The sequence below is a fragment of the Strigops habroptila genome, chromosome 4 (assembly GCF_004027225.2).
Source record: "Strigops habroptila isolate Jane chromosome 4, bStrHab1.2.pri, whole genome shotgun sequence".
Taxonomy (NCBI): domain Eukaryota; kingdom Metazoa; phylum Chordata; class Aves; order Psittaciformes; family Psittacidae; genus Strigops; species Strigops habroptila.
Genome location: NC_046358.1, coordinates 45,115,875 through 45,143,784, shown reverse-complemented (window position 1 = coordinate 45,143,784; position 27,910 = coordinate 45,115,875). Strand labels below are relative to the sequence as shown.

The window sequence follows — 27,910 nt, the reverse complement described above, 5'->3', positions numbered from 1 at the left end:
AATTGCCGAAAACTCTCAGCCCTTACACAGAAGGAGTTTGAGCAGGCTTTTTCAAGTTGACTTGTCCCATTAGTTAACACTGAAAACACTGTCTTTTTAATCCGAACAGATACAGCCACAAAGAGATATTAAAACTTGTATTTGAGCAATTCCATTGGTGTTTCAAAGGATCATTCATTTACAGGAACTAAACCTGCTTTTCCTATTCAATGGCTCTAAAGCCATTATAGAGGATATAAAAATGTTTGCTGGCATACCTACATTTTGGTTTCAGGCTGAGAGCCTACATAAGTGGCAGGAGGGAATTTTTCTTGTAGTAAGGCAGAAATGTATATTTAGAGCTATCTTCTAATATCTTTACCTTTTACAGATCCTAATAATCAATTAGTATAAATTTCTGAGTGTACACTTTCACTAGAGACACAGACTTAAAAAACAGAAATAAATGAAAACAACATCTGACTGCACAGAAAAAATTTGTTCATGAATACAGTTTAGTTTATAAAAATGCTTAATGCCAGCAAAACCGCAGTTTCCTATGTGCTCAGGTGTTTCACATACAAAAAAGGATGATAGTTACAGTATATTAACTCACAATTCCATCATATAAAGCAAAAAATACAGTATACTAAGTTATTTTAATTTCGTTGACAGTGTATGTCTCCACAGGCCAGCTGACTTCCAGACACAGCAATTCAGGTTAGAAGTCTGCACTTCTGCTTGAGCAGAAGGATGAAACGCCCACAAAATAGCCACTTTGTCTTACTGCTTCACAGACTCAAACCAACGTTTTTCTTAAAAACTGGATTAAAAAGCACTTTTACGTAGATGTGTTTCAGTATCAGACCTCAGATTTATTTTTCCATGACCCTTACTGACACTGCTGGCTGGTAATTTAGAAGTTTTGAGTCATCTGCTTGTTTAATTAAACTACTGCTGCATTTTGTATTTACTGTGATCACATACTCATTAAAAATGTTACTTGTCTACACTATTTCAAAAGGGTCTTTCTAAACATAAAAATAACAAGGATTCTGATTTACAAAAGATATGCCAAATGGTAATTATGTTACTAACAGACTGCAGTGAGATAAGGACAATCATCATGCTTCCCACACAGAATGTAAGCAAGTATCAATAAAAATGTGCAACTTACCGAGATATGATTATACCATTGACTTGAAGGAATTTAAACAGCTCTTGTGCCTTTTCACGGTCTCGCGATTTCTCCTTAGCTGTCAATGTGTCGTAAGGTACCAATAAAGGATGACTACCTCCACCTTTAGTAAGTTGAAAGAACTGTAAGTTTTTCTACTGTAAGATTCATTTCACTTCAAGTACAAAAGGGAACTATTCAATTTTGATTGTCTTACGCTGTCTTCTTTCAGAGTGTTTCTACTCCCTCATTTTTCTTGTCCGTTTTTTTGTTTGTTTTTTTTTTTTTTTTGTGTGTGGTTCACAGGATTCTTGGCTTACCTTTGCTTTCCAACTCCATTTTCTTCTTTTTGGCCCATATGTTATGGTAGTTTTCTGCCATTACCTCAGCCATTCCCTACATTGCCATCAGAAAACACAAGATGCAAAATTAGGAGGTGACAGAACTTGTAATTCTACATGATTTTACACTCTTGTGGTAAAGAAACATCACAGTTAAGTATCATTTCTACATTCAGCTGTTCTTTGAAGTCAGCATAGCACAGGGTACATACATATCACATACTGTTTACAGCTCCTTTCCTAGTTACATGATAACTTTTTCTATGAACTCAGGAAGCACGAATAGGATGAACAGTAGAAATCTCTTCCTTAAATATGTAAATAGTATGGCTTGCGCCTTTCTACAAGAGCATATCACAAATACAGTCACAAAGAGGTTCATAACACCTGATAAAATTCAAGTCATTAATTATAAAAGAACAAATATATTAATTCTTTTCAGCACAATATATGCAAAACACAAATACAAACCTGAAGCTCCCTAGAAAGCACCACATTAGAGAGATCAAGTGGTGCTGGGCTATATCCATTTCCCTGCAGGGAAAAAAAAAGAATTATTTTCAGGTAGAAGTATTTCAGATAAAAGAATCAAATATTCAAATACATCATCTCTGTTGTTGATCTGATTAGAGTAACGCCATTCGCATTTTAAACTTTCTTGTAGAAACTGTGTTCACCTTTTGTTCTGCAATGTGCTGATGACACACAGGATGATTAATAGTATACATCTGTGGAAATAAGAAGGGTGCTGCAGATACTTAGATCTCCTTATTTGCAACAAATGGCAAGCTGCTAAGACCTATGCTTTTTCAGCATAAGAGAGGAGACCAATCATGAGGCATACAAGATGCGCCTTCAACACATGACAGAACAGTGTGGCAACAGTGTGAATGAACCATATACTAAAGACAAGACGTCACAAGAAGTTAAAATAGATTCTTGTCTCACGCAATTTACAGACTAAGAAAAAGGAGGAGTGTGGTATATTTATGTAGTCTTTAAATGTTTAAAGTATGAGAGCTGCAGTGCAACAAACCTATTAAGCACTATTTAACCTATGTTAAATGTAATTGATCACATATATACCAGTGATTCCAATCATGTACTGAAGTTAAACGTGCTGAAATCCCCTACTCAATCATGTCTTTATCATGTATCTTCTTGGGCAAGAAGGCCCACTGCAGAAAAGGTTCAGCTGGCTGGAAGCACAATTGCCAGAAACACGAGGACTCCTGTAAGGAGTGACGTTTGCTGAAGAGATAAGAAATGCTGTCTTGTAACAGAAGCACTTGTGGTAAGCAAAACTGCTGCTGGGGAATGAACCCAACACAGGCTTAAGGTGCCTGATGCTCACAGAGGATCAGTGCTGGTGCAACTGTATGAAAGGGATCAGCTTGTGGAACATCTTTTGTATGCTCCTACCACCATAAGCATTTATCATTAAATCTCACTATATTTAAGCACAAATATATGTTTAATTCACCTCAAGGGCTACAATAAAAATTCCCCAACATGTCATAGTTTTAAATAGTGTTCCCCTCCTCCAAGACACATAGTGAGCAGCAGTATCACATGCAATTATTAAATGACTATATGAAAACTTCAGGTCTTCTGAGAAAATGCTGACAGGACAGCAATCCCCTCTTCTGTGCTGCTCCACAGTTTTTATTATAGTGAACATGACTTCCAATCTCAGAACTCTAATATTAAATGTTTATTTTCATTAAAAAGAATATAAAATTAATATAGTTTTTTATAATTTCTTAGTAGATTAACAAACAAGTCTTTTGCTTTCTAAATTTAAGCAATTCCACCTTACCTGGCTAGATTGAGATATGCTGCGGAGCTTTTCATTTTCACGCTGATGTATTATTGCTTCTCCTCCTTCCTTGGTCCTTTCTAGGCTCCATCCCATGGCCAACATGGTTTTCAGTGATTCTCTGGCAGGCCAACGATAAATTTCCTTTTCCTTTGAAGAAAATAATGTAAAATTTCTCTGTATTTAGCAAGTTACAAACACACAATAAAAATATTCTGTCCTTTATAAATTGTCACACGCCGCAAAGGAAAACATAATTTGAATATTATATCTGAGGATTTATGAGAAAAACTTTAAAATACTTACTTTTTTTGTTTGTTTTATTCCTAGTAGCACTTACTTCTGGGGTATCTGTTACAAACTAATGGCATTCAAGTGAGCTCTGGAGCAATAATGTAGTTTGTATCTGGAAACTTATTCATTAATTCTTCTAGCCCAAAATAATACAAAATGGATGGCATTACAAGTACTATGAAATTAGTTAGGCAAGTATGTGCATTTGAATGCATCAGCATGAGGCCTTTTTTTAGTCTTCCTATATTTATATCCACTTATAGAATGTCACTGATCTATACACCTCTTCATATAAATACAACCATTGGCAAAAAATTAGGGAACAGCCTTTACTCCAACACTCCTTTGAAAAGTAAAGGTGTTACAGAAAATCTGAAAAGTTGTGGCAAAGAAAATTCTGAGTAAGTCATATTAAGACCTCTCAAATCAACCTAATAAAAGTATTTCAGGTCTTAACATGAACAAGATTTTTTATGACAATTACTTAACATGGCACTTTTCATGGAAAGACCTGATTTTTATGTTCAAAAGGTCTAATCTGAGACAACTGAGAAAAATCTCCTTGAACTGTTTTAATAACAACTCAACCAACAATTCCTCAGCTCCTCTCCAAAGATTTCAAAGCAATTTACAAACCTTGGGAAATTAAACCTTTTGAATCCCTCTTATTTTTTTTATCATCTCCATTTTCTGAATAGGAAAAGTTTGGTAAAGAGGGACAAATATTTGACTTTTGACTTATGAGTCACTCAATGGATCACTGAAAAATATGTAACAGAATTCAAATCAGTCCACTGTATCACAACTAGAAGTTATTCATGTCTAGTCAAGAAATTCAAATAAAAATGCATTCAAAATAGTTTAAATATGTTTCCTCATTTTCTACGGAAGCATCTTCTATACTTCCTTTAAATTTTTCTACCGCATTTCTTGAAGACAAAATTGCCTTCACATATGCTAAATTACACTTTTATCTGAAAACCCAGGAGTTGCTGCCAGTCATTCCTCATCGACAAAGGCCTGAAAATTCTGTGCTATTGATAATTTGAATACAAATTGGCTCAGGCCTAGGAAGGCTGCCTAACAGAAGCAAATTATACAAGACCCTGTGTAAGATTATCCAGACAACTACTTAAGCATATAGATGTTTCTGTTCTTAACAGCAACACGAATTCCAAGAAATCTTGTAAGAATTATTTGTAAGAATTCTAATTTGTCTCTTACGGCATATATTTGAAATGGATTTTAAAAAGTACACAAATAAATCTACTTCCTATTAATGCAGCTGAAATTTCCTCTATTACCTTTTCAGTTAAAGTCTTGAAAGGTCTTATTAATGGGTGTGTCTTCATATTTTCATCAAGTGAAACACCGTACTTCCACCCACTATTAGTCTGAAAACAAAACAAATATACTGAAATAAGACGAGAACAATGTAGATGAGTAATAGCAAACAGTCCAGTTTACTTTGTTGTATTGAACTGCTATCTATTCCAACAGCTACTCAGTGCCACAGAAATTTCTATTATAAGAGCGTGCATCCATTTGTAGATACACTGGAATAAAACATGGTCCTGACAGATTAGATGCCACCTATGAGTATTAGGTCTCATGAAACCAGTTTTGTGCCTAATACACACTGGCCCCTTTGAGATGGACTCCTGCATGAAGACGCTACTAGCTAAGGTAAAGAAAATGTCTATTCTCTGGGAGGTTAAAGTCAGCAACATAGAGAAGAAAATATAACGTTAACAGCTCAAGCACTAAAGAATGTAACTTTAATGGATCTTTTACCTCAAACAATATTACTTGAAATTTATGGGTTGAGATAAATGTGTGCATATTTATATACTTGTATATATGTATATCTTTCTCTACAAATTTGCATACATAGCCCCACACAATAACAGAATTGTTATTTCTCTGTAAGTGTTCTATAAAATTGTTATTGATTTTTTATTAATAGTTACAACAAATTACTTAACCCAAACTCTATTTTTTTCCTTGAATGAAAGAGATTTACAATTCCTACTTGGGTTGAATTAGTTAGTTCAATATCAGAAAATTTCCAACATAGTTATCAAAAACTGTTGTCAACTCCACCAAACTTCATTTTGCTCAAATTTAACTCTGAAAGTTGTATTTATTAACATTAAAATCTATTTGCAAATGTAACAGTAAAAAGGCCTTTCTTAAATATTTCACTGAAACATTAAAAAGGTATAAAATATCACTTAGTATATATTGTCTCATCTGGTAGCTATTTTGAAGTAGTGAAACAGAAACACACCACAGTGACAGAGCACTTGGAAAATTAGAGGAAGAGCCTTCTTAAAGATAAAAAGAAAGATAAGCTATAACTGCATTTTCTGAAATAAAAAAAGGACATTAGACTTTCCAGATACACTCTTAGATCACAGAGCTGCTGCAGTAAAATTAAATCTTTGCCTCCCAGTCAAAAAATATTACCAAGCAAAATGAAGCTAAGATCTATACATTCTTATTAACAAAAAACAAACAAACAAAACCAAGGCCAGTGCCCCCTTTTCATTTCCCTCACATATTTGTCATAATAAATTCTGTCCACTTTGAAAAAGTGACAAATTTCAGTGCATTTTCTTGAGCAAAAGGTTTCTTCCACATATCCCTAAATATCCAGACATTAATGCATTCTGACCAAGGGCCTATCAGTTAAACTGTCCCATTTTCTTTCAATATTCACACCAGGTATTATTAACTAGTCCCTTCCTGACAGTTGCCAGTCTTAAAATAATTCCTACCTTATCAAAGGCCCATTTATCATGGCAATGTTCAGCATACTTGCTGACAATATACTCCAACTTTTCAGGTAGTACAAGGCTGTAAACAATGGAGAGTATGGTCATTCAATCATAAGTTACTGCAATGTGATTTATGAAAAAAAGTGTCAGTATAATACAGCACTAATCAAAATGCTTCACTTCCAGACAAAGGCAAGACAGTTGGCTTTACCATTCCATTTTCTTTAGAAGAAATGCTGCAAAACAGAGCAGAGCTATAATGGCATTTACAGGAAATCTTCAAATACATAGCAGTTGCACTTATTAGACACTGAAGTCACAAGAAAAACCACTGCTTCACCATAACCTACAGGTATTTTTCTTGACAATTCTTAATACAGGGTAATATTAGTATGGATGTTTCACATTGCATAATGATGCAAAGGCAAGACTTTAATAGCAAGAATCAACTAGGGATCCTCAGTTATGGAATACAAACGTATTAGAAATCTGATTTTTAAAAGCACAAGATTACTAGGAAGGCCAAGTCTCTATTAAATCATCGCACATGACCAGCTTACTTTGCTGTATCAGATTGAGATCAATTCTCAAAACTAAGTGAGGATTTTATAAAAACTGGGCAATAGGCCAATTGAATCACCAGATTTTAGTGATCTTGTACCATTTGTCATAAGCACACTCTAAATAATGACAGTATTAAATATTACGAGTGTATATATCTCAAACATTTGAATTATTAAGCATAAAGTAGATAAGAAGTACAGAATTTGCTATGTAGTCTGCACATATAACAGGGAAATATTTAATGTCCATACAGTGCTAGATGGTTTATATCGAGTAAACAGGATATATTGGAGTGAAGTATTTGGAAGGAGGAAGCAAAAATCCCTACACTACTTCTGAAAGGTACTAGTATCATTAAAAAGTCAGTCACCAGCGAACTTTTCCTACAGAGAAGAAAAAATTGTTAAGAAGGAACAGTACAACAATATTTAAGGAAAGGAAATTACTATCATTTATATGACTCACTTTGCTGTACTGACAGGCTTGGGATCAAAATTTCCTTCTGGATCTAGTGAAGTCTGCTTTTCCAAAGTTGACTTAATTCGTGTATCTAAATAATCAGGGGGCAAGGCACCAGCTATAGCACTTAAACAAGGCAAAGCCATTCGAAAGAGCTCTGGATCATACTTCTGCAGGAGAGATAGGAACTGGTTGGAAAATCCAACAGAAAAACATGCAAAATGTTAGTGAAAACCAAGCAGCCATATGTCCAAATATTAGAATATGCAAACAAACTGTAAAGTACACTTAAAAATTAAGCATAGAACAAAATTATTGCTGCATGACATCTATTTTTCTTGATACCAACTTGATACATTTTAAAGACTACTCAAATTAACATAACAGTATGCTGGCACTTTTATAAATATATACAAGTATGACTCTTCAGCTTTCTTTGGGCTAGTAAAGGGCCTTACTCTTTGCCTAATTATAGAAGTACAGTCATCTATGAAATACAGCCTCAGTTCTAAAATGACTAATTGCTGTTAGCTGCAGAAGCCATTGTAATTTCTCCCTCTTTTCCTGTAACCTGTTTCAGTTTAAATCATACTGGTTAAAGGAAGTTGTGTTTTACTGTAGCAAAGTCAGTTCATTATTTTTCAAAACTGTCCTGCTAAGAGGTGCATTTGCTCTTCTAAATAGTCATTTTAGCTCTAGAAAGCACATAGAAGTACTTGATGTATAAAAATATGAGGTAGAACTACATTTGAAGAATATATCCTTAGCAACTTGCCATCAAACATATTCAAGGTCAATTGTTACACACTAGATCATAAAAAAAACATGTGCTAGAGGAAGTGGCAGCAGATTACAGTAGGCCAAGGTTCTCTTTCCAGCTTTCAAACAACATTCTTAGTATGCTTAGGATAAATAAAAATCACTTCTTTATCTTTCAGATTCCCTAGCTGTAAAATGTGCATAATGATATCGCTTTAAAAGGCTTTAGGATCTACTGATGAACACTACAGTGCAAGAGTTTGATGCTATTATAATTTTTTCATAAATTTTAATCAGATAGCTCAGGCATCTTTTTGATGTTACAACACAGACACCGATCATTTCTAGAAAAAAAAACCAACCCAGTACAAAAATATTTCTCTTGCTTCATTATTAGAAAGATTATATGCTTCTGGAAATCTGAATGACCACTTTGTGTTAGGAAAATGCTGAAGGTATATTATACCATTATACATATATATATACACAATATTCAGGTCCATTATAATTTTTTCAGCAAGTATTTTCATGTTTATATCAAAGAAAGCAGAATGATTAAAATTTCAAGGCTTTAACTTCCTCTAGTTTTGTTGCAGATTTACACAAGAACTATGACCATTTAGAGAAATACGAAAATACTATTATAGAGGGCCACCAATATTAGCAGAAACATATAATCTTCATTTATTTGTAAAAAGCCAAGATGCACTAATTGGAAACATTTTATTGCGTCAGGCCCTCCTGACACTCTGCACTTGTCACAGTAGTGAGAGAGGTAAATATCAGTAGAATCAAATACAAATCAGGCTTAAAAAGTAATTTTAGAATAATGCAGAGACTGATTCTGTAAATCAGAATGCCTACAGAAACAACCATCTGAATTTGTCAATTAGAACTTGAACAGAAACTCAGCGAAATGCTATGAAAAATTTGTTGTTGTTCCATACGAGAACCTGATTTTTGAGCCCAATCAGGCAAAAAAAATTTTAACTGAGTAAGGCATTTCTCCTATCAGAAATACAACTTTTTCTTGCTCAGAATAAAAATAAGCAAGTGGAAAAAAAAACCCAGGATCAATGGAAAAATTTTATTTCTAAGAATGTTGCATTTTATTTCCTAAGCTGGGCAATAACCAGAAAACAAACAAACAAAAAAAACCCCAAACAAGTATATGTTTGAAAACAATGTAAATTTACTGTGCATACACCAACTATTTGACAAGCATATACATACATTTCTTAAAATTAATTTTTTGCCAGTAAAAAGTATTTTTAAAAGTTTAGTAGAACTATGATAGGAGAGGTGCGACAACATCAACTTGTTAGTGCAGCAAGCAATCTGCCTCATTACTAGTGTAAGGCTATATGGGTGTATCAAGACAAAAGTTTTACATTTCATTAGTTTGGAGAGAATCTTTCAAGATTCAGCATTCAATTTTTCATTAGAAAGTTACTTCATTAAAAGCATTCAGTGCCATATCCCCTATATTAGATGAATGAACTGATAAACAGGCACTTGGCACAACAAATTATCATTGTAATGCTTTTCTAGTCATCCCATACTGTAATGTGTATTAAAGTCATTACCTTATGAGACAAAGAATCAAATATTCCCCAGAATAATTTTTCAGTTAAATGTAATTCTTCTTCTGCTGCAATTCCATAACTTCCCATTCCTGAAGGCAGACAATAATATTTCCAGCACTGCTCATAGTGATTTGTCAGAAGCTAGAATTTTCAAGAAAAAAACCGCACGTAAAACATCAGTATTTAACAAAATAACATACTGGTTAGTGAACTCCGAATTGCCAGTATCTATTTAAACAGTTACATAAGTATCATTATTTATTTTTGATTCTTCATTTCTAACGGCTCATAAAAATGGTCTCTTTGGGTCTGCTTTTTGGGAGAGCAGTAGAGCCCATACTCTGAAAGTATAAAGCGTGTATTATTCCCAACTGCTGCTGTGGGATTCTCAGAGATGACACTGAGTAGCAAAATTACAATATTTCAGGATTGTCACCATGTGAGTACAGATTAGCTCACAGGATAAAAATAGAGTCAATGAAAAGGTATAAAGCAGGACATGACAGACTCTGGTAAAAAGTTTTACAAATTCAAATTGATTTTACTTCTGTCATTTGTAGTTGGTGGCCTCAATATTAATTAAAACATTGCAAAAGATGCTTGCAGTACACCCTTTAAACCATCTCTCTCTGGAAAAACCTGTGCTTCACCCTGCCCCATTCTGTTTTTAAAACATAATGATGACAGATTATCATGAAGTAAGTTTTACACTGAATACATGTACAGAAAGTAAAGCATTTACCTTGAGAGGCATTTTACAGTATTCATTGAGTAGGGGCACATCAAAAACTAGCCTTCTCAACAGCTGTTGTAGCATAGAGGGACGTAAGTGGCTGTAATTTAAAAAAAAATGAAGTTCTTAGTAAAGTTCATACAGTCCAGTAAAAATTTGTGTATTGGAATTCAAATCACTCATAAATGCATTTTGAAAAACCAGTAGTATGTGTTTAAGGAGCCTCGCTATGCCTCATCTACGTATAGAAGAATGTAGCACAGAAAGATGTGCTAGTTCTGGACTCTCTTAAGTGAATAAACAATATGTATGACTGTGCCAGACAACAGCAGAGGGAAGGGTGCTGGATATTTTTTAGAATACACAGAGGGAACAATCTAAGCAAAAGAAACAGAATATTACCCTAACAGAATGGTTTCTGATATGAAACTTAAAAGCAACAACGGACTCCTAACCGATCTGGAAAATACATTATGATTATTCTTGTAAGAAATAAATCTCAACTGGAATAAATTACCCAGCATTTTTTTCTAGCTATTTAATTTCAGTGATGAATAGACTCAAAATCAATATAAAAACACTTCTTTCATATCTCCCCTTTCAGTCATCACTTTTTGAGGCTGAAGATTCCTGGTCTACTAAGCTGTTTCCAAAGCAGCAAAATTATTCCTTATATTGATCCTTTTTGTTGGGCTTTTCCAAATCTTCTCCATTTCCACTCTATCCTCTTTTTTGGCAGGGGTCCAGTGCTATGTACAAACTAAAAATGCACACTGCATTACTAATTTCACAGCCCACTGCCCAGACAAGTACCACTACAGTTTACGACACAGATCAAGAATTATGATTCAGTTGGCAAATCTACATTTCAACTCTTGATATGTCTTCAGCGCTCAGTTCAGTTTTAGGATTTGGAGAGTGGGAGGTAGTCTTTCTTCTTTTTTTTTTTTTTTTTTTTAAACTACAGCCAAGGTTCTTCAAACCACAATCAGAACTATAAACATCAATCCCTTAATTACCTGACACACACTTACTGTCAGACTTGCAATAACACTTTTGGTAATTATTGGGGTTTTGTTTTCACAAATAATCAGAATCTGTCCTGTATCACCACAAAGCTCGTATCAACATGACAGTTTGTGTAATGCAATCCCCATAATGGACAAACCAAATCTGTTTTCTCTTAGGAAAAAATAAATCTTATCATGCACTCTGGTAATTTATTCCACACAAGAATAAAATAATCTTAGTTCTACACTATAGACAGAGAAAGAAATTACTAAAATACATATACTGCACAAAAGAAATCAATGTGTACACAGGTATAATACATACTGGCAAATAGCAAGCAGGCATTCTTCGATAGTGTCTCTTTGCGCTTTTGTAAGGGAACGTCCTTTGGATAACCTATATATTGTGTGAAGCATGGAGTCCACCAGAGAGGCGTGATGCTCTGTTCCAGAAAAGAGGGGAGCACATCTTTTGAGTAATGGAAACACAGCTGAGCAAATATATCTATTTAGTGCGAGAGCTGCCTCTGTGGTGCTCAGAGAAACCTGTATGAAGTAGTAAATGACTGTTAGTATCATATAGAAAAAAGGTTACTAGATATGAAGTCTATAAAACAGAATAACTAAATACTCCTTAAGTCCCCTTAGTGACTGGGTGCTAAAATGATATCCATTCATAACACATGAGGACAAAACCTTTTTTTTTTCAATCGATAAAATCCAAGTCATCCACTTATCACCTATCTCTTGCACCACTGTACTCTGAAGCAATAGGAGCAAAAAAGAATATGCAGCTTCTTTCTTTAAACAGGTTAGCAAAAACCACAAAGCATTAAGTAGCACTTTTGATCTCACTTCATTTCTTCATAGCTACACATACATGAATTTTCAGTGTAATTGTTGGAAGCACACAATAAATGTAATCATTAGGTCTATTACAGTATACAAAATGTACTTACTGTATAATTACTGTAAGCCTGTATTAAAAGTTTCTAAACTACACTGCACTCTCGATTCATAAAGTGGCACTGAATGCTTACGATCATAAGCATTAATTAATTACTAATTAGGTTGTAATTAAACAACTTAAATTAATAGTAACTGAATTATTACTGTTTGTCTTTACAGCAAGCCTACACTATCTTTTTTTTTTTTTTTTTTTTTTAAATAGCTGTTTTGAATTGAAATTCTATTTTTTACACTTATGGAGCCACTAGGTTCAGTCACCTGAACTCCATAGCAAAATACTTACTGTATCCAAAGAAGCAGAGGCTCTTAAATCTGGTAAAAATCCAACTTCCAGTAGGTGAAGGAGGAAACTTTGGTCCTTAATACCATAGACACGGTCCAAGAAGAGTACCATGGGTGCTTTATGATCAGGACAGAAATTTGCAGACATGTCTGGCTCATTTACTGTGCCATCTACACAAATATATAATACAATTTTTAATAGTAGATAACTGATAAAACAAGAAACAGCAAGACAATGAAAGACATAATTACATTTAATGTGTAAAATCACATGTTCAATGAAAATTATATTATTGTTTTCTCGTGTGCTGAAAAAAAAAGTTTTTATTTTTTCAAAAACCCTTATTATTTTGCAATTTATTAATATTTCACTCTTAAATGAAAGCTTAAGAATGAATGGTAATCTACTTGTTCCATTAGAATTATGGAGAATGTTTTATATGGTATAAATAAAGATAAATATTACTGCAAATATTAAAAATACACAGCAACTGTGAAGTCAAAAAATGTTACGAATTTTAATTTTTGTCTCATGTAAGCTAGACTAAAAAAGCATAGAACTTCAGGGGAAGACAAAAATAACACAGAAGTGAACTGTGTATCAGATAAACCATCTCTGACCATAAAATGGAATAGACACCACCTGTGAAACAGAGAGGACAACAGAAGGAGGGGAAGGAAGATAAAATTATCTTGCCCTAGAAGAAAATGACAGACTGGTAGTTTATAGCCCATGAAATATGGAGAAATTAATAGGAAACATGAAGATGATAAGCCATAAAAATGTCATCCTCTGTTCAGTTTATGCTTCATAGAAAATTTCTATTTGTATGGTTATCGTGGAAGTTATTTTGTGGATATAAATCCACCCTGGATAACCACACTGACCACTTTTAGGAAAAAATCAACAGTTGCATAAAAAGCAAGAACACAATGATCAATATACTTCTGCACTCTGAACTCTTGAGTTCAGAGTGCATAAACCAAACTGTGGTGTGCCCACATTACAAACCAGTACAAACACGTTCATGTCTTGTGTACATCCCACAGCTGTTTTCTGTTTCTTGGGACTGCAGAATAGAGATAGTGAAGGTACACAGAAGGGCAACTAAAATGATCCAGGTAATGGAGCAGTTATGATGATAGATTAAGAAAACTTGAGATTCTTCAATTTGGCAAAATGAGGACTGAGAAAGGATATAAATGAGATTTAGAAAATTATAAAGATAGCTGACAAGATGAATGAAGAACTGCTATACCACAAATCTCAAAATAGTATAATACAAGGGTGTTAATTAATATTAGTTGAGTATAATACAAAAAAAAAAAATCATAGAATCATAGAATAGTTAGGGTTGGAAAGGACCTGAAAATTATTTACTTCCAAGCACCCTGCCATGGGCAGGGATGCCTCACACTAGACCATGGCCTTCTAGACCAAAGGCCCCATTCAACCTGGCCTTGAACACTGCCAGGGGTGGAGCATTTACCACTTCTTTGGGCAACCTGTTCCAGTGCCTCACCACCCTCACAGTAAAGAACTTCTTCCTTATATCTAACCTGAACTTCCCCTGTTTAAGTCTGAACCCATTATCCCTTGTCCTGTCGCTACAGTCCCTAATGAAGAGGCCCTCTCTGGTATCCTTGTAGGCCCTCTTCAGATACTGGAAGGCTGCTAGGAGGTCTCCACGTAGCCTTCTCTTCTCCAGGCTGAAGAGCCCCAACTTTCTCAGCCTGTCTTCATACGAGAGGTGCTCCAGTCCCCTTATCATCCTCATGGCCCTCCTCTGGACTTGCTCCAACAGCTCCATGTCCTTCTTATGCTGAGGACACCAGAACTGTGCACAATACTCCAAGTGAGGTCTCATGAGAGCAGAGGGGCAGGATCACCTCCTTTGACCTGCTGGTCACGCTTCTTTTGATGCAGCCCAGGATACGGTTGGCTTTCTGGGCTGCAAGCGCACACTGAAGCTGGCACATGTTAAGTTTCTCATTAACCAACACCCCCAAGTCCTTCTCCACAGGACTGCTCTGAATCATTTCTCCACCCAACCTGTAGCTGTGCCTGGGATTGCTCCGACCCAGGTGTAGGACCTTGCACTTGGCTTGGTTGAACTTCATGAGGTTGGCACTGGCCCACCTCTCAAGCATGTCAAGATCCCTCTGGACGGCATCCCTTCCCTCCAGCATATCAACCACACCACATAAGTTCATGTCGCTGGCAAACTTGCTGAGGGCGCACTCAATCCCACTGTCCATGTTGCCGACAAAGATGTTGAACAAGATCGGTCCCAACACTGACCCCTGAGGGACACCACTCGTTACTGTTTTCCAACTGGACATTGAGCTGTTGACCACAACTCTTTGCATGTGGCCATCCAGTCAGTTCTTTATCCACTGAGTGGTCCATCTATCAAATTGATGTCTCTCCCATTTAGAGACAAGGATGTCGTGCCGGACAGTGTCAAATGCTTCGCACAAGTCCAGGTAGATGACATCAACTACTTTGCCCCTGTCCATCAGTTCTGTAGCCCCATTATAGAAGGCCACCAAATTGGTCAGGCAGGATTTCCCCTTTGTGAAGCCATGTTGGCTGTCACCAACCACCTTGCTGTTTTTCATGTGCCTTAACATGCTTTCCAGGAGAATCTGCTCCAAGATTTTGCCAGGCACAGAGGTGAGACTGAGTGGTCTGTAGTTCCCTGGGTCTTCCATTTTCCCCTTCTTGAAAATGGGGGTTATATTTCCCTTTTTCCAGTCATCAGGAACTTCACCTGACTGCCAGGATTTTCAAATATGATGCACAGAAATGCTTAAAACACTTCTTTATGTAGCAAATAGTGAATTTCTGGAACTTACTGCCACAGGAGTTTGTGGGTACAGACATTATTCCAAAGGGATTAGATACATTCTCGCACACCAGGTCCAGAAACAGATAGTAATGGGCAAGGACGTACACTCTCATCTTTCTAATCAAATAACTGGATAATATGGAAGTACAAAGGAACTCTATCCAGACTTATATATCCTACCTAAAAAAATAGCATCTCTACAGCCACTGCTGGAGACCAAGTACTGGGATGGACAGCCCATTATAGTGCGATCCTGTAAAGTATTTCTATGCCCTTATATTCTGTGCTCCACAGGAGTAAGTATTTGTTCTACTGGACCAGCTCTAATTGATAGCTATCTAATCAAAATCTGCAGAACAATTCTCTGTTTGTACTCAACTCTAACAAAACTTCTCTATTTTATACCAGAAGGCTTATATGCCGAAGATTTTTATATAAGGTGAACTGGTCTAATAAAAGTACTGAAGTTACCTTTGTTAACTGTTGACAGCTTTAGTGGTATGCTTATAATCCCAACCAAATCTTCAGTTGGCACTAGAGATCGAAGGATCGACCTGATTCGAATAGCTTCCCCTTTTCCACTTTGAATAAGCTGTTAGAGAAAGTTTATCAATTAAGAAATTTAGTACATATGAAAAATTTCCTCAAAATACAGATCTTACTAAGCTTTTTTTCAAACACTGGGAAAAAAAATGAACAGAAATTCAACTTCTCCCAGAACTCTAAAGCAGTTGCTGATTTCCAGCTGAGCCTACTTTTGAATCTGTCTTAATTTGGCTATCATATCAATAATTTCACAATATTATAAATTTCCAATAACACACAAAATGTCCATATGGATAAGATTCCTTAACCAAACAGATAAAGTGATAAAACTGGAAATTTTTGAAAGACTTCTTACTTACAGAACCTATAGTACCAGGTTTTGAGCTTGCCTCTTTACTCTATGAACAGAGGAAAACCTGTTTGATGCATCTATGCATTTTTCTATTATTTCTATGCCGTAAAAATTTCAGAAGGCATTAACAACAAAGAGGTGACCAACTCCTTTCAACCGCTAGCAGAAATTAGGTATTCACAAACTCTGTCTCTGAAAATCTCTTCCAGTAATTTTCTTAATACGAAACTACTATCTCTAGCAACAGACACCTACATACAGCTTTTACAGCAAATAAAGTGAATACCTTTTCTAATAGTAAGCAGGGAGGCTGTAAGTCAAATTTCTTGCTTCTTATTTTATGGCTTTCTAGAAAAAGTTTGTGGAAAATTTCAGAAATTTCACTGGTAGTATAAATGTGCAACACTAGTAGTTCATCTTTGCTTTGATTCCATAGTTGTATAAAAAGTCTCTAAATTTCAGATATATAAAAAAACATAAGGAATCAAAAGACCATGATTCCTTATAAACAGCTTGCAGGAAACACATCTGTCTAGATACAGTGAGAAACACAATAAAGTCCACCTTCTGAAGGGAAGATATCTTTGAATAGAGAACAGTTTAGTTAGATATGTACAGTTCTGTTTACAAATCTACATTTTCTGAGCAAGTGACAAAATGAACTTACATGCATTTCTGGTGCACAGCGTCCAAGTAAATCTATAAGAGCTGAGTAAAATGACATGATTGCATTGCCCATATGCACAATCTCCTCCTCCTCCTCTTCCTCCTCATCCCTAAAAGATAAACAATACCAGTGAGCATTTTTGCTAATGTAATTTTATAGCTCCTCTCTGGAGATAGGTCCATGATCCAGAGACTATTAATTAGATATATTAATTTCCTCTGGCTCCAGATTACAGGGGTTTTATCCCTAGAGTAAGCATGCAATTGAACAGTAATAACTGACTTCACATGAGCCTTCTATCTTCCTCTTTCACTTTACCTTAGCTTCATTCCACAACGGCATTCTCTCCTTTGCTTTGTCCTTCAGGCTTCTTCTGTAACTCTTGTTCCACTTTTATCTAGCTCACATTTTACGAATTCCATCTACAACTGCTTGTGGGTGTAAATCTCTAACACTCTATGTTTGTATAACATTGAATAACAAGGCCTATTATCCATATATTGCAAGCTTGAGTAAACCAGTTATTAAATCATCATTTGCCAAAAGAGAAATCACATTTACCTACCCTTCTCTTTTATATGCCTGAGAGGGAAGGTCACGAGAAGGATTCTCTGAGATCCTGATAGCTTCCTGCATAGCTGCCAGTAAACCATTTCCTCCTTCTCCCCTAAGGTCTGGTCCAAAGCACTCTGGCCGTCGAATAAGGAGCTTGACAACAACACTTGCATTTTCCTCAACACTTTCACCTGAGGACCAAAAAGCACTATACATACTTTCTCCTGAAAGGTATCCTTAAGTCAGAAGACAACCACATTTTCCCCCTAAATTTTACAAAGCAGAAAACAATTCCCCATCCTTATTTTTGAAAACAAAAAGATATCAAGTTGGTAGCACTAGGTGTGCTATATGAAAAGCTTTAAAACCAGCTTTAAAAGTGACAGTGACTTGCTTTGCAAAAGTTTTACTACAGTGAAGGTTAATTTGCTTTTTATGGCAAATACTACAGTCTCTGGTATAAAGGCTAATAGTCCTAAGAAGCAATAGAGGCTACTGGGGAAGGTAGGAAGGAAGTTTTGACTCAAGCCAACTCCCCCAGCCTCTTGCTCTCTTGCCTCTCCTGTGGGACAGGATGAAAATAGAAGGTGTGATGACTAATGGATTGAAATAACAACTATCTAGCATAGAAAGCAAAATCTACACATGCAAGCAAAGCAAAAAGACAAATTTATTCACTGCTTCCCAGGCAGATGTTTAGTCAGTTCCTAGAAAGCAGTGCCTCAGCATGCATAACAGTTGTTTGGGAAGACGAGCATTATAACCAGAAACACCACCCCCACTCCTCCTTTCCCTGAGCTTTTATTGCTGAGCACAAAATCATGGTATGGAATATCCATTTGGTCATTTGGGGTCAGCTGTCCTAGCTGTGTCTCCTCCCAAACTCTTGCCCAACCTGAACCTACTCACTGGGGCCCAGGAAGGACAAGAAGGAGCTGAACGGGGAGACCATATGGGTTGCTATGAAGAAAGTTAACTCCACCCCAGTCAGACTTAGTACAGGGCATGAGAGTTATCTGACTTTTAATGGGCCAACTGAAGCAAGGAATGTTGCTTAACATTTTGTCCTTAGTACCTCATCAGTAGAAAACTGATCTCAGAGTTTAATCTTCTCAATATAACCAAAGTATAACAAATTCTATTTTAGGTTAAATATACCTAGAGTAAAATCTCCTGATTTATTCTACTGCATGTTTAAATATTTGTTAAACCTTCTGCTTGCTATTTAATGCCTGAAATTGAATACCTCATCTTTTCTATATACAAAAATCATATTAAAATAGTTTAAAGGTCATGGCTTGCCTGAAACAACCCAATTTATAACAGCTTTGTGTGGAAAAATGTATGTATATTTGAAAAGGGAAAAGAGTGGGTTTAACTATTGTATAATTGAGTACAGGCAGACAGGTTTTGATCTAGATGCTTGCTGAATAAAAGTCATTAGGAAAAGGAACCTTCATATAAATGAACTCTTTTCATGTAACTGCTTCATGGACTGCAGTTAGTGGCACGTGGAAGCATGATACGAATAATAATTGGGTCAAAAGCAGCTTATGGTTAAACACAACTGTTTAGAAATTCACAGTGAGTACCTTATAAGAATACTGATAATCCATATGAAATTAATGGGTCGTTAGGAAGAAAACAAATTACAGGAAAAGAAACAGTTCACAGTCAATGAACTTGTGATGTCAGTAGCTCAGATCATCTGTATCTATACTCTACATGCAAGCTACAATACTAAATCAATGCAAGTAACAAGTTTACACTAAACTGAATGTTGCAGTTTCAGCAGCCACCAAAAAAGTATAATGAGAAACTGGTTTAGCTGAGAGCAACAGTGGTGTTACCAGGAAGTCATAATGAACAGAAAGCAATGGTAGATGAGATAACTGGGACTGACTGGCTCTAGAAGGAGCAGCTAAATACTTTAGATATGTTAGCCTTGTATTTTCCACAGTTAACACACTGGTACAATCTTCATATGAAACACAGGCTAAAGAAAACGGCCTCAGGTGTGCCTGGGGACATTGATTGGACACTAGGAAGAATTTCTTCACTGAAAGGGTTGTCAGGCATTGGAACAGGCTGCCCAGGGAAGTGGTTGAGTCACCATCCCTGGAGGTATTTTAGAAGACTTGCAGATGTGACACTTAAGGACAGGGTTTAGTGGTGAACTTGGTAGTGTTAGGTGTATGTACAGATGCGATCATCTTAAGGGTCTTTTCCAATGTAAATTGTTCTGTGATTTGGTGCCCTGGTTACTGACTTTGCACTGATTCTCTTTTCCTCCCTCACTCCCTTTCTTTCTCCTTTTCATTCACCTTCTTTTCATACAGCAGGGAAAAAGCAGGATTTTAAATCTGTAAGTCAACAACTTTTATTTAGATAAAACCTTCTAAGTGAAGATTTTTAAAATAAAGCATTAAGTAAAATGTAATCTCAAAAAAATCACCATATACCTCTCTATAGTTCTACAAATAATCATCCAAACATGTACAACATTCAGCTACAACTACCAGATGCTCCTGAATCCTTGCATGTTTCCTGCATCTTTTGAGGAGGCAAATACAAAACGCCCTTAAAAATTGTAAGGGGCCATTTGAATCCATACTGCAGAATCAAACAACAAACATGTTAGAAATTATAACGTTTGATTAACAGAAGTTTAATCAAGTTTTAATTAATACATACATATATAGCAGCCAGCCTTACTGATTTGGTTGATTTGTGTTTTAGGTCAGGGAGACCTAGTACCTAGGATATGGACATAGATTTATGAGACTATTCAAGTGATATCCCTATAAGGTAGTGGTTTGGAAGGAACAGTACTTTAAAGATTATTCAAGTAGAACTTTTAATTGTGTTAAGAAACAGAGTTGTATACTAAGAACCAGTCAAGGAGAGAGAGAAGAATACTGGCGCAAATACAATCGCTGGGATTTATCCAGGACCCTAAAAGGTAAAAAGGACATAGCGAGGAAGACGTCTTACTTCATCTGAGGAAGACTACTTACTTCATCCTGAGACCCCTGCCCACGACCACCAGGAGGCACTGCGCAAGCGCAGAACATATGGAAATGATTTTTATACTCATTATAATACGAAGCGGGGATGAGTCATGAATATGTATCAGCATGTTGGGAGAGGCGATGCATATGTAATACTTTACAGGATAAATTGCGGGCGAATTGTGACGGTCTTTGGAACCAGATTTGGGTGCGTACCCCTGGTTCCCGGGGCCTCGAAATAAAGCACCACATATAACCTCCTTAGAGTGGTTATGTGTTCATTCTCTCCACTAACAAACACAAATAAAATTATACCATGTAATTAATTTTTAGTTTAATAAAAGCACTACCAATATTGTTTTGAGTGGTTCATTTCCAATACATTTTAGATCTAGATGTAAAAATTTATTTTAATTTGGGCATTTTTTGACACACCAAAAATATGCTTTGTGAAGAGTGCTATTTAGAGTAAAAGAAAGCATATATCAGCAAAAGCCCCTTGCAGGTAGTTTTAATTTAGACTGTGCAGGAAGAAACTTGTTTTAAGCACAGAGATCAAATTAATCTTTAATGCTGCTCTACTGAAGTCAATAGAAGTTTATCAAGAATTAATTAGTCTACATTTTCAGTTTACAATTTCTTGTACCCTGCATTTGCCACTAGAATCTTATTCTGACCTTCTCTGTATTTATATTTCTTCTCCATGTCCCTTCTGATGAGATACTGAACTGCTGAAAACAGCTTTAATATCTTGCAGCCTGCTCTAATGTACTTCAGAGGCCAAGGTAATGAAGAATTTTGCTTGAAGAAAAAGGTTTTGCTTATTCCAAGGATACACTGGCGAGAATCAAAATCCATTCGTGTGTTTAAGAGTATGTTTGTTGCTTTTATCTCAACAACCCAAATATTTTACTAATCTATACTTGTAATTGTCCTCTCAAGGAGAAGACACAGAGAAATTAGTAATCTGATTTTCAAAAGTGCTGCCTCTAAAACTGTCATAATGAGAAGGTTCAAAACCCCAACTGTAACTGTTTTTCAGATAAAAAGCAGCTGAAACACTTGACACTAAAACTTAATTCTACTGACTAGCAGACCACCAAGTTTACTCATCATAGAATTATAGAATGGATTGGGTTGGAAGGGACCACAAAGATTATGTAGTTCCAGCCCCCTGCCATGGGTAGGGACACCTTCCACCAAATCAGGTTGCTCAAAGCCCTGTCCAACCTGGCCTTGAACACTTCCAGGGATGGAGCATTCACAACTTCTCTGGGCAACCTGTTCCGATGCCTCACCGCTATCACAGTAAAGAACATTTTCCTAATATCTAATCTAAAATAAACTATTACAAGTAAGACCAAAGCTATCTTCATCTAATTTTACAGTGCTGTTAACATTTATTTAGAAAATCAACAATGAAAAACACACACTTTATTAACTCAATGACTAAGTGTCCTACACATTCTTATAGCAGTTTGTCAACTAGTTTAGCAACTCAATAGCTACAGGCTTATCAACTGAGAAACTGAACAGTAAACATGTTTATTGTTTCTGTTTAAGGTATTATTTGCTAATTTCAGACTAATAACATTATATGACTAGAACAGTCAAAATCTAAAAATTAGATTGTTTAAAGTTATTTCCCTTCTGGCTGTCCCTAGCTGTCCTTTACAACACCTTCTATATTGGCAGACCAGATAGGTCGTGAAAAGACAAATCATTTGCTCTCACCTAATCCCTACTCTAAACGACTAGTTTGATGAAAAAAATCCACATGAACTGGAGGATGCTTTTTTGTTTAGTGGCATTCAGATTAATCTAAATATGATTTTAGCATATTTGTTTCACAAATTTCAAAAGGAAATTGCCCACAGAAGCAAGTATAAGATAGTATCAAAGGAGAAGATCTTTCTCTTTTTTCAAGGCATCACATTAAAGTTACACAGTCAGGGTGCTTTACAAACACCAATCCCTCAGAACTATGTAAACATGTGACCTATTGGAATTTTGCTTTTTGTAGTGCAAAATGGCTTAATTACAAACCTCTAAATCTCCCAGTGCTATAAGTGGCCAAGAAAGGTCTAAAATCAGTGCTCAACAGTTATGCTTATAACCAACATATGTAGTATATGTAAATACCACAGTTTACCTACCGAATTAATTCCTAATATAATTTGCTACTTCAACAGATTACTCTATTAAATTATGCAAGTTGCAAAAATAGTAAGGAAAAAATGCAACTATGAAGATTCAAAAAATTACAATAAACAACATACACCAATAATCTTGTCTTTGTAGTGAGAACAGTATGCATTAACCTCTCTCCATACATTAACATGTTTTTCTGGTTAGAAAAGTAATTTTAAGGAAACATTTTGATAGAATTTGGATGACAAGAAATCACACTTACTATTAACAAAAACTGCAAATCTTAAGAATGACAGGTAACGTTCACCCTCTATTGGATTCCATCCAATGTCTGGATATCCTTTAGCCAGCAATACCGGACAACTCTGCAGGCCACAACCTGCCAGGTAGGTAACAACCTACAATACAGAAGCAATGACTTATTCATCTGCTTAGAAATCCATTTCTCAAAAGAAATACAAAACAATGACAATAAATATAAAACAATAACAAAATAAACATAGTAATTTTTAATACAAGGTTTTTACAAAGAAGGTGTTTCACCTGAGAAACCACCAATGAAGCTCATAATTGCATCAGTCCTAGTTTCTAGTTCTTGCTTTTGATGATGATGTCAAAGCCAAGCACTTTCATTTCTGAAGTTACCTTATTATATGATGACACAACAATACTATAAGACGAAATGTGGAATGTGAAAAGTAGAATAATATATTGTGGAATTCAGATTTGGTTTTTTTACAATACATAAACAACAGTCAAAATGCAACTTTAAAAATCACATCAATAGCCATGTATGGCTTATTGGCTATAAACAGAATAAATATTGTGCTGGAAGTTTATTTACTGTAATTCCAATAGACATGCAAACGACTACATTTTTCAAAGACTGATAAATATCACTGAACAGTTTTAAGAGTCTGAAACCAGAATCGTGGAATCATAGAATCATAGAATAGTTAGGGTTGGAAAGGACCTGAAAATTATTTACTTCCAAGCACCCTGCTGTGGGCAGGGATGCCTCACACTAAACCATGTCACCCAAGGCTCTGTTCCAACTGGGCCTTGGACACTGTGTTCCAACACGGGTGGAGCATTTACCACTTCTTTGGGCAACCTGTTCCAGTGCCTCACCACCCTCACAGTAAAGAACTTCTTCCTTATATCTAACCTAAACTTCCCCTGTTTAAGTTCGAACCCATTATCCCTTGTCCTATCGCTACAGTCCCTAATGAAGAGGCCCTCTCTGGTATCCTTGTAGGCCCTCTGCAGATACTGGAAGGCTGCTAGGAGGTCTCCACATAGCCTTCTCTTCTCCAGGCTGAAGAGCTCCAACTTTCTCAGCCTGTCTTCATACGGGAGGTGCTCCAGCCCCCTTATCATCCTCGTGGCCCTCCTCTGGACTTGCTCCAACAGCTCCATGTCCTTCCTATGTTGAGGACACCAGAACTGCACACAGTACTCCTAGTGGGGTCTCAAGAGAGCAGAGTAGAAGGATCACCTCCTTTGACCTGCTGGTCATGCTTCTTTTGATGCAGCCTAGGATACAGTTAGCTTTCCGGGCTGTGAGCTCACACTGCCGGCTCATGTTCAGTTCTCAAATTAAAAAAGATTAACATTTTTGGTAATATGTAAATTCCTAACACAGCATTTCTTATTAAAAGGAATATCTTTAAGAGAAATCTTTGCAATATGATGACCAATTTAGTTAATTATAATAAACTAAATTTCTCAATTGTTTACAGAATATTTTCTCAATCATTTAAATGCAAATTTGCAGGTAACTGCACAAATGTGATTTTTGTTTTTATTTTAAATACACAAAGGACAACATATGAACATGATTATAGTTCTCAAATATATTCTGCAATAAGTAATGAACATCAGGACCTTTCATGAACCTGTAAAAAGAGACGCAAATTATCATTGCTTACAATGGAAGGCAGCCAAAAATCGGTGGCAAAAGGGAGATAGGTTTTTCTATTTGGAAAAGGGAGACACGTTATTCTGCTTAAGCACCCTATAGCAATTCCACCATCCATGAGATCACATTTAGTCATTATCTAATGCCCTAAGACTGAAACTTAAGAATTCGAGAAGCGGAATTACGCCTCTGCCGATACAGTATATAAGTTGCCTCCAAAAGGCTGTAACAGAACAAAAATGGGCTGATGTGAAAAATTTGCATATTACAGTATACAGTAAGGAAGTTACTCAGTGCACTTGGAGGAAAAAGTACACAATTCCTAACAGACATGATAGCTTTCTAGTGTCCATTTAGAAGATATAAGTGAATACACATCTGTAGGAGTCTAGAGATACAGCTCATATAAAATGTAAGAAAATCAGGAGAATACATCTCTTCTCCATCTCTTTTTAGATTTTATAATCCTACCACCAAACCCTACATTTTTAATCCTATTCAGTTTACTACAATATGTCATCAGGCCAACCCTCTACCTTCTACACATTCATACATTTGCAGTAAAGAGAGACCAAATTTGCAATGGCAAAAGTTCAGAAGTTGTCTGTGTAATTTATTTGCTTTGAACACAAGCTTTATGATACAAATTTTACTTGCACAGAAACACTGTGAGTAGTGCATGTATGCCACATTCATTGAACTGATAGATATATAGTATTTGGTTTTTGTTGTTATTTAGTATGTAAATTTGCTTACTGAATAACATCCACCTACTGCTCTAGATAAAGTTATTGACTCACCAAAGTTAATATATCACAGGCAATAAGTCACCATTCTTACAGCTAAAACGACTGATGAATTTGGGAGACCCAGTCTAAGACACATACTGCTTGATTTTTCAGCATGTTGCTGCTGTTACTGTTTAAGCATTCACCACTTACATGGTGTCAACTATTCCAAGGTAAGCAATCAGTATATGAGGAACATGCAATTAAGGGTCAACAGTGCAATTCAGTTTAAGTGTTTTGCCCCACAGTACTTTCCGTGAAAATGTAAGATACTTGCTGGTGGCATTCTAGTCACTAGTGGTGTATCCCAAAGGCTGATACTGGGGCCAGTGTTGTTTAATATCTTTAGTAATGGCAGGACAGAGTGCAGTCTCAGCAATTTTGCAGGTGACACAAAATTGATAACTGTTCTTAACATACCTTTAACTAATTAGTATGTTCCTGTGCTCTCTGACACCCTGTCCATTAAAATTCTTGTCTCTGCCTTCCAGCTATCCCTTTCATACTCCCATTTATATTTCCCAATTTTTCCTCTCCCACAGCATATGCTGATCACAGATACCCCACAACTCACTCTACTCTCATCGCAGAATTCTCCCATACTACACAGAGGCTTTCCCTGTGCTAAGCTATCATTCAGGTGCTTAACTGTTTCCCTCCATTTATATTAAACCCTGCCTTTCATTTTCTGTTCCCCAAATGCTGTGCTAGTGCATTATCACTTCCATTCCCTGATTTTCTCCTTTTCCTTCTGACTGTGCACCCATCTTCCATCTCTTAATCTGTTTTCTTTCCAGGATATACAAAGAACTTTCATGCCACTTTTTTTTTTTTTTTTTATCCTTTTATCCACAATTTCTAGTTCATCCTGCCTCTCCTCACACTTCTCTTTATTCCTAACCATTGCCAGTGATCTGAGTCCTGGATTCAGTTTCCTACTGCAACTACCCTAAAATCCTGCTCCAACTTCTCTTTTCAAATATCTGCCCTTCCTTTCCCTCAGCTCTTACCTCCATTCCCACCAATCTTTATGTTTTCTTTAAGCCAAAAGACCTGCTTAATTTCTTCACATTCACCTCTTTATTCTCAAATTTTCTCTTCCCCAAACAATATTTCTCGATATGCTTTTCTCCTGTTTCATGCCTTTTTTTCTTGTCATCCTTTCTACCTGATAACAATAGTGAAAGAATGCAGAAGATAGAAATAAATCTCTTTTGCTGTGATTCCCACTAAACATAAAGCAAAATCATGGAAAGTACTGCTCAGTCAATCTTACCTTGAGAAAGAACACACCTAGAGCAACTATTTCTGAGGAGATCATATCCAAAAATTACTATGATCAAACTTGCCCTTTTCCCTTCTAGCACAAGTACATTATTTAATATATAGGTAATTAGGTTGCAGAGTGGCTTACCTTATCGAGATCTGGCTCCTCCAGTGCTAGTGCAAGCTCATTGTTGTCCATTACAGAGGCTGCTGCAACATCTAGTGGTGTTGAACCTCTCATTGAAGGAAATGCTGCAGAAGAAAGTTAATACTTAAATAGAGTTTTCAGTAATCACAGTCATGCAGCAGAGGGCAGCAATCACACTGGAATTTGAACATAAATTGTATGGCTGTTCTTCAGTCAAGAATACAGTTAACTGTTCTGAACAACGTTAAAATAAATTGCTGACTGATTTTTTTTTCCTAACTTGGCTTGTCTATTCAACCACACTGGTTTTAAACACAGAGAAGAAATCAGTATCGGTAACACAGAAAATCAGAGGAACGCTGTACTATTTATTTAGCAGAGCAATATATTCACTATGTAATTCTGCACAAGCCTATCAATTCAGGATTTTAAAATATATTTTAAAATATTCACCCAAAAGAGACATTTTCAAGCTTCAGTGTCAGCTGTTTTCTTTCTTCTAGTCTTATCCCATTTTCTGCGTTTAATACGGGCAAATGCAGGCATTGAAATGGTCACAATGAATAGCTAAAGCACTGTGAAATCACATGCTATCTTGCCTTGATATACCTTATTAATATAGCCATCCATCTATCCAAGACAGTTTTCCTTGTATTATAAAATCTAATGTGCACACATTAAAAAACCATGTATTCAGTACTTCAAAGGAAAAATATGAAATTCCTATCAGTGGCCTAAACTTTAGAATGAAGAAAAGGGAAGCCAGATGAAACAGGCAAGCAACACAAAGGGTTAATTTAATCTTAGATTTCACAGAACAGTTAGGGTTGGAAGGGACCTCTGGAGATCTTTTAGTCCAACCCCCTGCTAAGGCAGGTTCACAAAGAGCAGGTTGCACAGG

The 27,910-nt window shown here is 36.1% G+C and overlaps 1 protein-coding gene across 12 annotated transcripts in view; it reads right to left on the bottom strand.

The window, feature by feature from the left end:
* Positions 1–27,910, bottom strand: part of RYR3 (ryanodine receptor 3) — a 215,933-nt gene that overhangs the window by 67,084 nt on the left and 120,939 nt on the right. For 7 of the 12 annotated variants that reach the window (XM_030481593.1, XM_030481598.1, XM_030481599.1 and 4 more), the window contains exons 43-58: positions 27,010–27,113; positions 23,149–23,284; positions 17,735–17,915; positions 17,170–17,278; positions 16,076–16,196; positions 12,754–12,923; positions 11,827–12,047; positions 10,501–10,591; positions 9,759–9,899; positions 7,420–7,601; positions 6,391–6,469; positions 4,915–5,004; positions 3,317–3,466; positions 1,969–2,031; positions 1,477–1,552; positions 1,157–1,280 (exon numbers count right to left, since the gene is read on the bottom strand). In XM_030481593.1, coding sequence (XP_030337453.1) covers positions 1,157–1,280; positions 1,477–1,552; positions 1,969–2,031; positions 3,317–3,466; positions 4,915–5,004; positions 6,391–6,469; positions 7,420–7,601; positions 9,759–9,899; positions 10,501–10,591; positions 11,827–12,047; positions 12,754–12,923; positions 16,076–16,196; positions 17,170–17,278; positions 17,735–17,915; positions 23,149–23,284; positions 27,010–27,113 — 2,038 coding nt within the window. The remainder of the gene's footprint in view (positions 1–1,156; positions 1,281–1,476; positions 1,553–1,968; positions 2,032–3,316; positions 3,467–4,914; positions 5,005–6,390; positions 6,470–7,419; positions 7,602–9,758; positions 9,900–10,500; positions 10,592–11,826; positions 12,048–12,753; positions 12,924–16,075; positions 16,197–17,169; positions 17,279–17,734; positions 17,916–23,148; positions 23,285–27,009; positions 27,114–27,910) is intronic. The other 5 variants (XM_030481597.1, XM_030481601.1, XM_030481604.1 and 2 more) reach the window with 1 other exon arrangement.